The sequence below is a fragment of the Carlito syrichta genome, unplaced genomic scaffold (genome assembly GCF_000164805.1).
Source record: "Carlito syrichta isolate Samal-C Ts95f unplaced genomic scaffold, Tarsius_syrichta-2.0.1 Scaffold302555, whole genome shotgun sequence".
NCBI classification, from domain to species: domain Eukaryota; kingdom Metazoa; phylum Chordata; class Mammalia; order Primates; family Tarsiidae; genus Carlito; species Carlito syrichta.
Genome location: NW_007246651.1, coordinates 373,866 through 384,827, shown reverse-complemented (window position 1 = coordinate 384,827; position 10,962 = coordinate 373,866). Strand labels below are relative to the sequence as shown.

The 10,962-nt window shown below is 37.7% G+C and overlaps 1 protein-coding gene across 1 annotated transcript in view; it reads left to right on the top strand.

Moving 5' to 3' along the window:
- Positions 1–4,285: 4,285 nt before the first annotated feature.
- The window catches only part of TRIM24 (tripartite motif containing 24), a 78,302-nt gene continuing 71,625 nt past the window's right edge, over positions 4,286–10,962 (top strand). Inside the window, exons 1-2 of the mRNA XM_021711747.1 lie at positions 4,286–4,343; positions 7,399–7,517. Coding sequence (XP_021567422.1) covers positions 4,286–4,343; positions 7,399–7,517 — 177 coding nt within the window. The remainder of the gene's footprint in view (positions 4,344–7,398; positions 7,518–10,962) is intronic.

Here is a 10,962-nt window from a genome sequence, read left to right as displayed (position 1 = left end):
CAGATGTGCACTGCCACGTCTGGCTAAATTTTTATTTTTATTTTATTGGAGAGACAAGGTCTAACCAGACTGCCCAGGCTGATCTTGAACCTGTGGTCTCAGGCAAGTCGCTTGCCTCGGCCTCCCAAAGTTCTGGGATTATAGGCTTGAGCCACGGTGCCTGGGCTTGCTTTTTATTTTAGGTGTCCTAATAGCTGTGTACTGATATCTCATGGTCTTAATTTGCATTTACTTTATTGGCTAGGAACATGGGATGTCTTTTCATGTTCTTATTTGCCATGTGCATATCTTCATCAGTGAAATACCTCTTCATGTTTTATGCTCTTTTTCTAATTGTGTGTTGTCTTTTTACTATTGTATGTTGACAGTTCTTTATATATTATAGATATGAATCCTTTGTCAGATAGATGGTTTGTGAATATTTTCTCTCAGTCTTCATCCTTTTCACAGACCTTTTTGCAGAGTGAGAGTTTTAATTCTGATGAAGTTAAATTCATCAAGATTTTTCTTTTGTGGATTTTGTTTTTAGTATCATGTCTAAGAACTCTTAATCAAGTCCTAAATCCTTAAGATCTTCTGTTCTAAAGGTTTTATAGACTTAATGTTTGACATTGAAATATTCTGATTCACTTTGAGTTAACCTTTATGAAAAGTATGAAGTTTAGGTTAAAGTTTATTTTTTGTAGAGATGAGGTCTCATTTTGTTACCCAGGCTGGTCTTGAACTCTTGACTTGATGCAATCTTCCAGCCTTGGCCTCCCAAAGTGCTGGGATTATACATGTGAGTCACCATGTCTGGCCCTTAAGTTTAATTTTTTTTCCTGTGGAGACCCAGTTTTCAAGCACAATCTGTTGAAAATACTTTCTCCCGTTGAATTGCTTTGTCAAAAATCAATTTGGCTTACTTGTATGAGTGTATTTCTGTGTTCTTTTTTTTATTCATCTATGCGACTCTCCCTACCCCAGTACCGCTCTATCTCAATTACTGTTTCTATATAAGTCTTAAAATTGGATATAGTGATTCCTCTCATTTTGTTCTTTTAAAAAAATGCTTTAACTAGAATAGTTGCCTTTCCATATAAAATCTTTGAATTATCTTGTGTGTGTCTGTACAGAAATCTTGCTGAACTTTTGATGGAAATGTGTTAGCCTAAAGATCGATTTGTGGAGAATTGACATCTTTGCTATATTGAGTCTCCTAGCTCATGAGCACAGTATATCTCTCTAAGAATTTAAATAAATCTTCAGTTTTTCTTAGCAGCATTATATGTTTGTCAGCATAAAGATGCATTTGTATTTCTGTCAAAAATCAGTTGATTGTACTTAAGGATCTATTTCTGGTTCTCAGTTCCCTTTTATTCAGTTATGTATCTATCCCTTTGTCAGTAACACGCATTCCTGATTACTGTAGCTAAAAGTCTTAAAATTGAGTAGAATGTGTCCTCCACTTCTTTTTTTTTTAACTTTATTATATTATAACAATGGGGGGTACACGTCAGGATTAGATATATGAGTAGTCTGTGTGCAGGTGAAGTTTGAGCCTCCAGCTGGTTCTCAATTCCCCTGGTTTAGGATCAGGTATCCTTAGTGATATTACGTGTGCCTTTCCACCCCACGCCCCCTCCCCACCAAGTGTGCTGCTTCTGCCAATTCCTCTCTTTATTTAACTTTTATTTGAAAGATGTGGGGTGCAATTCAGGCTAGGTATACAAGTGTTCATTATGTAGGTACCCTTGTTGATGAAGTGTGCTCCGCCCCCGGGCCCCCCCCCAGCAGATTCCCACTACTGCCAATCCTGCTTCTTCCCACCCCTTTGCCTCCCGGGCAGTTTCCCGCTACTGCCAATGCTTTTCTTATAGTATAACAATAGGTGTTCAAGGTCCACTTATAAGTGAGAACATACTATACTCAGTTCTTTGTTTCTGTGATAGATCACTCAGTATTATAACTCTAAGTCCATCCAGGTTGCTGTGAAGTTCATGATTTTGTCCTTCTTTATGACTGTGTAATATTCCATCATGTATATGTGCCACATTTTTTTAATCCAGTCCTCTTTTGATGGGTAGCACGGTTGGTTCCATGTTCTTGCTATTGTAAACAATGCTGCAATAAACATAGCAGGTATCTTTATATAGAGTGACTTAAGTTCCCCCAGGTATATTCCCAGTAGAGGGATTGCAGGGTCATATGGAAGTTCAATTTTTAGATTTTTTAGGAATCGCCACACTGTTTTCTACAGAGGATGTACTAATTTTACACTCCTAACAACATTGTAGAAGTGTTCCCTTTTCACCACATCCTCTCCAGCATCTGTTGTTTTTTGAGTTATTAATGTGCCAATTCCTCTCTTGCAGTATTGTGATAAATGTTCAGGACCCACTTATAAGTGAGAACATGTGGTATTCAGTTCTTTGTTTCTGTTATAGATCACCGTGTGTGATGTACTCTAAATTCATCCAATTTGCTGCAAAGTCCATCATTTTGCCTTTAGGGCTGCCACTTTATTCTTCTTTTGCAATATTAATTTACCAATTAAAGTAAATTAGCATTTCTTTGTGTATTATTAAAATAAGCCTTTCTGTAGCTACAAAAAGTTTGCTGCGAGTGTGTTAGGCGTTGTTTTAAACCTATAGATGACACTAAGGAGAATCGACATCTTTACTGCATTGATTGGTCCAACCCAGGAACACTGTCTCTTAAGTTATTTAGAACTTCTCCAATTTCTTTTATCAACATTTTATAGTTTTCTGTATACTAGTCTTATGCATGTTTTGTTAGATTTACACCTGTTTCATTTTGCTTAAAACCATTCAATTTTCATATAGTTAGAGGGCTATTCATATTGTCTATTAATGTTGAGTGAGTCAGTTTTGCTTTTCAAGGAATTGGTTCATTTCACCTATGTTGTCAGATTTATGTGGACATATTCATAAGTATTCCCCTATTATCCTTTTAATGTCTGCATGTTCTGTAGTGAAGCCCCTTTTTCGTGTCTCTTGTTGGCAAGTTGTATCTTCTTTGTGAGTCTTGCTGGAGGTCTGTCAATTGACCTTTTCAAATAACCAGATTTTTTTTTTCAAGGACTTTGCTCTGTTTTCATTTGTTAGCCCACATTTGCTACTGAACTTTTCTCTATTTTTAAGGCTTCAATTTTATTGACTTCTGCTCTTAGACTTTAACAAGATGGTAGCTAAAGTCTAGATTCTCAACTCTGCCTTCATTGACATCAGGAAGAGAAGAACCTCTGCCTTACTGATGGGTGAGGGTAGACATTTAGGCTCCCATCAGGCCTCTGTTGATACTTTCCTGACTGGGAAAGGTATGAGTGCTTATTTCTTGCTTTCTGTGTATTCTCCACTGACATTTTCAGGGCGTGGGGACTTGCAGGCAGGAGGAGGTTGTGGCAGGTGTCAATAAGTCCACTAAGGCCTCCAGCTCGACTTAGAGGTGGAGGAGTGCCTCATTACTGCTCAGGCTCCTCAAATAGTCCCTACTGACACCACAGAAGGGCCTTGGTTATCAAAGCCCCAGCTCCCCATGGGGCTTCTCTGCCATCACCCACAAGGGGGTTATTAGGGAACCTGGTTTCACTTTGGCCCAGGTGGTTCTAGGCTTACCATGGGACCTTTGTCTATGGGAAAGAGGGGTACAGTTTTTTCTGTGATTTGGCTGCAGTCAGTAGAGCCATTATTATTGTCTAAAATCTTCTGTCTTGCTAGGCTGCCCCTTTCTTGATCCTTTGGGCAGATAGAGCATACTTCTGTGGAACTTTTTTTTCTTTATTTGTTTGCACCTGTTGTTTCTGGGATGCTGGCTCCTTGAGCACCTCATTTTGGAATATATTAGGAAAAACTAGTGAACTCACTACTGTAATGTTCTTTAGGTCTTGAGTTCTTTTGCCAATCTTTCTTCTCTCTACCTTTCAGTGTTTCTATGTTTGTATAATGGAGAATGGCTAGAGGTTTTAGCTGCACGTAGCTGGAGGCATAATAAAAATTATGTTTACTCCATCTTTTTTTTTTTTTTTTTTTTTGAGTTGCAGTCTCAATCTTTTGCCCAGTCTGCAGTGCAGGGACATGCTTGTGGCTACTGCAGCCTCATCGTGCTGGGCTAAGGTGCATACGCCTTAGCCTCCCACATGCCACTACACCCAGCTAATTTTTTTATTTATTGTAGAGACAGGATCTCACCAAGTTGCCTAGGCTGGTCTTGAACTTCTGGGCTAAGGCAATCAATCATCTTGCCTTTGCCTCCCAAAGTGCTGGGATTTCAGGTGTGAGCCACCATGACTGACTACTCCATCTTTCTCTTCTGTGAAATGCATTATGGCATTGTTCCAGATTGTAAAGACTAATTTCTTTGCTAGTACTCTGTATTAGGTAGATCTTCCAGTTTGGGACTTGTCTTCTCATTTTGTTCATGGTAATATTTTGACTTAGCTGTAGTTTAAGTTGAATATATTATTCTTTTTCTTGTAACTCTTGCTTTTTGTTTCTTAAGAAATTTATTTCTGCTCCAGGGTCACAAAGATGTTTTTCTCCATTTTCTTGTGAGTTTTATTGTTCTGAATCCACTCAGAATCAGAATAGTTATTTTTTGGATTGAGTAAAGTGGGGATCTCATTTTATCCCCCACTTCTTGATAGTTGTTCCAGCAGCATAAAAAATTCGCCCTTTTTTTCAGATTTCAGAGGGTGCCAAAATGCATACACATTTTAAGAAAGAAAAAAAACTGTATTAAAGTTTTAACACTCAATATATACCATTAACAAAAGATGAGTACATGTGTTGTTTGACTTATGCAATTGCAAGAGGTTCTCAAAGTGGTTACCATGAGGTTCCAGACACTCCTGATTATAGTGAACTAAAAGTAGTGCATAGATAACAGCTCTTAAAATGCGTATACTTTTTTTTTTTGGCACCCTTGGTATAAAGTGTTTACATATGTAACCTGTATCTGGTATTTGTAAGCCTGTATCTGGTATGTGTATTGTCTATATTTGTTTATTTTTACATAAATATCACCATTTTTGGACTTCATGAAGTACATATACATAATGGAATACATAGCCATAAAAAAGAAAAAAATCATGTCCTTTGCAGCATCAGGGATGCAGCTGAAGGTCATATTCTAAGGGAATCAATACAAAAACAGAAAACCAAATACTGGATGTTCTCTCTAGTAAGTGGGAGCTAAACTCTGGGTACACATGGGTGTAAAGATAGAACAATGGACACTGGGCACTCCTAAATAGGACAGGAGGCCAGTAATTGAGAAAACTATGTATGAGGTGTGCCATATTTACTACTTGGATGTTGGGCTCAATAGAAACCCAAACCTTTCCTTTGCATCCGTGTAACAAACCTGCATTTGTACTCCTTGACTCTAAAATAGAATAAAAAACAAATATCACACCATTTTAATTATTATAGTTTTATATAGTAAGTCTTATTATTTGTTAGTCATGTTCTCCAACATGTCAAAATTCTATTGAAATCACTGTTGGTATTGTTACTAGAACTGCATTGAACGTATAGATATGTTTGGGGAGGAGTGTTGGTGTCTTTACCGTCACAAACGCATTTTCTTCTTGATTTAGATATTTTTAAATATAGCTTAACGTTTTCCCCAAAATATCCTTACATAGTCTTTTAAAATTTATCCCTCAGTTATTTATTTATTTATTTAGAGTTGGTGTCTCACTCTGTTGCCCAGGTTAGAGTGCAGTGGCACACTCATGGCCATTCCAGCATCAAACTGCTATGCTCTGGTGATCATTCCACCTTAGCCTCCTGAGTAACTGGAACTACCTGCATGCGCTATCACATTTGGCTAATTTTTTATTTATTGTAGAGACAAGGTCTCACCAAGTTGCCTGGGCTGGTCTCAAATCCGTGGGCTCAGACAATCTACTCACCTTGGCCTCCCAAAGTGCTGGGATTACAGGCTGAGCCACTGCGCCCAGCCAGTTCTTAAATATATTATTCTTGCTATTTTAAAAATAGATTTTTTTTAAAAAAAGTTAACATTTTTGTTGTCTGCGTGTATAAACAAAATTGACCTTTGGATCAAGCCTTTAGGTTACTTTGTGTTGTTTTTAATGCATTTTATTCAACAAATATATCTGGGTACTCAACAAGGATACCTGCATAATGAACATTTGTATTCCTAACACTGAATTGTACCCCACATCTTTAAAATAAAAAATTAGAAACAAAAGAACTTCAAATATATCTGGGTACAATATTGGAGTCTTCTTGGTATAATTTATAGCATCGAGTTTATATTAGATTTTTTTTTGAGTTGGAGTCTTACTCTGTCGCCCAGGCTGTAGTGCAGTGGCACATTCAGGCTATCCTTTTGCCTCAGCCTTCTATGTAACTGAAACCACAGACGAGTGCCACCATGCCCAGCTAAATTTTTAATTTATTGTAGAGAACGAGGTATTGCCATATTGCCCAGGCTGGTCTTGAACCCGTGGGATTACAGGCATGAGCCACCATGCTCAGCTGTATTAGATTTTTAATTTATTCATAATTATTGCTTATTCTTTTACCAAACACTGTGAAAGATTATTCTTTTTTTCTTTTCTTTTTTATTGTTTGAGTGGAAGTCTCACTCTTGCCCAGGCTGGAATCCAGTGGCACGCTCTTGGCCACCGGCTCAGGCCGGTGGGCTCAGGCAATTCTTCCACCTCAGCCTCCCAAGTAGCTGAGACTACAGGTGTGTGCTGCCATGCCCAGTTAATTTCCTTTTTTTTTACTTATTGTAGAGATGAGATCTCGTCAAGTTTCCCAGGCTGGTCTCGAAACCATGGGCTCAGGCAGTCCTCTCATTTCAGCCTTCCAAAGTGCCGGGATTATAGGTGTGAGCCACTGCGCCCAGCCTATTCTTTTTTTTTTTTTTTCAAAAAAATACTATTTGTATTTGTTAAAGGGAACAGAGACACACTAGTATTTCCTAATCTCCTGTGGAGATTTTAAACAAAATGAAGATGTTCCTGTTCTACTTCCAGAAATCCTGATTCTATAGGTCTAGAGCTCCTTGTTGTTTGAGAATTCTCCTATATTTGGTCTGTACATACCTGTTTGAAAACCACTGCTAGAAAAATTGCCACATAGTAAATACAGTCCATAAGGATGTTTACTGGGGGAGATCTCATTTAAAATTATGAGGATTTATGTATCATTAAAATTTTTGTGATTGTGATATATAAATTAAATTGACAGGTACATAAACTGAATTGCTTGTTTTAAAGTGACAGCAGTTATGAATTGAACAAGAATGGATGTCCATTGTAAAAGAACCCAGTCACAGTTTGGACTTGATGTGTTGGTTTAGTATACGGTATATTTGTATTAAAACTTAGAATGCAATTTTGTTTTTTATCTTTCCTAGTTGGAGTCATTCGATGCCCAGTTTGCAGCCAAGAATGTGCAGAAAGACACATCATAGATAATTTTTTTGTGAAGGACACTACTGAGGTTCCCAGCAGTACTGTAGAAAAGTCTAATCAGGTGAGTAAGCATATTACATATTGAACTTTTTGCCTCCTCTTGATGAGGCACTCTAAAATGCTGGAGGACTGTAAAATAAAAAGCAAAACATTAGACCATCAATGTATAAAATTAAATAATATAAGAAGTATATACAGAAGAATAATCTATCTTCGGTAATAAAGCAGTGCCAACACAGAAGCCCTTGATTTCATCCCCACATTCTCTATCCCCCCCAAGAAAATCATTATTCTATAATATTTGACATTGTTTCATTTCTTTGTACATTTACCTGTGTATTTTTATTTCAACTAGATTTTTATTTCAAGCTCATTTTTTCTATTTTAGTACTAAACTCTATAATGATAAATAGGAAAAACTACATTATATGGAAGTCATCTTCTCTACGTGGTATTACTTTGAAAGCCTTACTTGGTAGCATTGTCCAAGATGTTGAATTTAGAGATCAGTAGTGTTTTTCTCTTCTTTCCTACTATATCCCACGTAGTATAACATTTCTGTTGACCTCTTAAAACTAGATGTTGGATTCATTGTGGATGATCCATAATACTTCCGTGGGGCCTAGCCATGCTGAGATTAATTTTACAATGTGCTAAATATAGTGTATTAGTCTACTTTTGGATCATGGTGCATTGATGATTCCTCTATACAGTTCTTTTAATTTGAAACAGAAGATCTGGAAAAGAACTCAATTTAGTTAGGGAAAAATGATTATTAGCTATTTTTATCAGGACTCTTTAGTAATCACATGGCTAATTATCTGTACTTTTTGTTTCATTTTCAGCTTTTTGTTTCTTTGGAGAACTACAGGAATTTAGGGTTCTATTTAAGTATGTATGTTTGTATGTATGTTGGAGTCTTATTCTGTCACCCAGCCTGGAGTGCAGTGGTATGCTCATGGCCACCACAGCCTTGACCTACTGGATTCAGGTGATCTTTCTGCCTCAGCCTTCCAAGTGACTGGAACTACAGGCACACGTCACCACCCTAGTTAATTTTTTTTTTATTTATTGTAGAGACGCGTTCTCACCAAGTTGCCCAGGCTGGTTTTGAACCCCTGGACTCAGGCAATCCTCTCACCTCAGTCTCCCAAAGGGCTGGAATTACAGGCTTGAGCCACTGTGCCCAGCCTTATTTATTTATTTATTTATTTTTGAGTCAGAGTCCTGCTCTGTTGCCTAGGCTGGAGTGCAGTGGCATGCTCACAGCCACCACAGCATCGACCTGCTGGGCTCAGGTGACTGGAACCACAGGCATACTCCACCACGCCTAACTGATTTTTTTTTTCCCTTTTTTTCTTTCTTTCTTTTTTATTGTAGAGACGAGGTCTCATCTTGTTGCTCAGACTGGTCTCAAACCTCTGAGCACAGGCAGTTATCTCACCTCTGCCTCCTAAAGTGCTGGGATTACAGGTGGGAGCCACTGTGTCCAGTAGGATTCACTTTAAATGAACATAGCTACTACTAACTAAAATATCTCTTAGTTGTTTCAAGAGTATACACAATTCTTCTGATACGAACTTTAATCAAAGGTCAAAACAGGGCATGATACAGGGGATAAACTTTCTAATTGTATAATTGAGAATCCAACCTTTAAAGAATGGAAACATAATTATAAATGTTTATAACTAATACTTATACATATTTATTAATTATTAATGTGGGCCATAGTAACCTCTATGAAAATTCCCTTCTGAAAACAAATGATTTTATTCTGTCTCCTAGTATTATGTCACTTTGCATATATTTCACATATATATGTATACACACACACACACACACACACACACACACACACACACACACATCCACACATCCACACACACACTTTTTTTTTTTTGAGTTGAGATCTCACTCTGTCACTCAGGATGGAGTGCAGTGGCACAGTCACAGCTCACCACAACCTCTATCTCCTGGGTTCAGGTGATCCTTTTACCTTAGCCTCTGAGTAGCTGGAACTACAGGTGGGTGCCACACCACCCAGCTAATATTTTGATTTCTTTATAGAGGTAGGTTCTCACTGTATTGCCCAGGCTGGTCTGAAATTCTTGGGCTCAAGCAGCTCTCCCACCTCAATCTTCCAAAGTATTGGGATTGCAGACGGGAGCCAGGGCACCCAACCCACATGTGATTGTATTTATATGAGATAGTCTTTGTTGGTTATATTACTCACCAGTTACAGTTCATCAGTTGAATTCTAGTAGTATATGTGCATGCTCAATCCAGAAAACTCAAAAGTATAAAATAGCATAAATAATCAACACGATAGAATATTGATTTGACGTGAAACTGATAATAGGAGGTGAGAACTGAAGGGATTCTGATCTAAAGGACACATGTAAAAGACTAGTTTATACCTTTGCATAATCATTTTGTTTTCATTAAGTTTATGTTTATTTACTCTGCTTCTGTCACAAACACAATAGGGAGAAGGTAAAAAACTAGAGATAGAGGTCCAACAGACATCATCAATGTAGATAGTGGGGATGGGGGTATATTCTAGGGATATTTGGGGGATGAAGACTGAAGAAGTGATGGGGAGGATAAATTAGAGCTTGGAAGTACTTAGGGAGAGAGAGTGAGAGCTGTAGTAGCATGAGGGTAACAAAGAAAGAGGTAAGCCACTACCCACAGAGGACTTAATATGCTTGATTGAATGTGAAACATGAGAGCTGCTTCACTGCCAGGAAGGTGGTGGCTTTCACAGAAATAATGACAAGGAGGGTGGGGTAGTGAATTGGTTTTGAATGTGATTGAGTTTGTGTTCACCGTAAAGTGAAGATATTTAGGGTCACACTGGAGCTCTGAAGAAAGCTCATAGCTGGAGACTTTTAAGAGTTAAAAAAAAAAACCTTTTTGTTACAGCAAATTCTAAGCATTACCAAAGAAACAGTTGGTTGGCATAACAAACTTATACTCATCACCTAGCACAATAGTCACTGACTCTTGTGTATAATGTGACACTAACCTACCATCCCTTGATCATCTCAGCCATTATATTGTTTCATCTGTAAATATTTCAGTCTGCTTTTTCTTTACTTTTTGAGTCAGTCTCACTCAGTCACCCAGACTTCAGTGGCACAATCATGGTTCACTGTGGCCTTGCCCTCCTAAGGCTCAGGCAGTTTTTCTACCTCAGGATTATAGGTGTATACTACCATACCTGACTGATTTATTTTATTATTTTATTTTATTTTATATATTTTTTTAAAGAGACGAAGTCTCATTATGTTGCCCAGGCTGGTCTCAAACTCCTGGGCTCATGCATTCTTCCCGCCTCGGCCGCCCAAAGTGCTGGAATTGTAAGTGTGAGCTACTGCATCTGGCTTCGGTATTTATTTCAATAAAAAAAATTTTTTTCTATAAATAACCACTGTATCAATTCCATGTGTTAATTGATATGTTCACAGTGATTTTTTTTTTTTTTTTTTTTTTTTGGTTGGGGT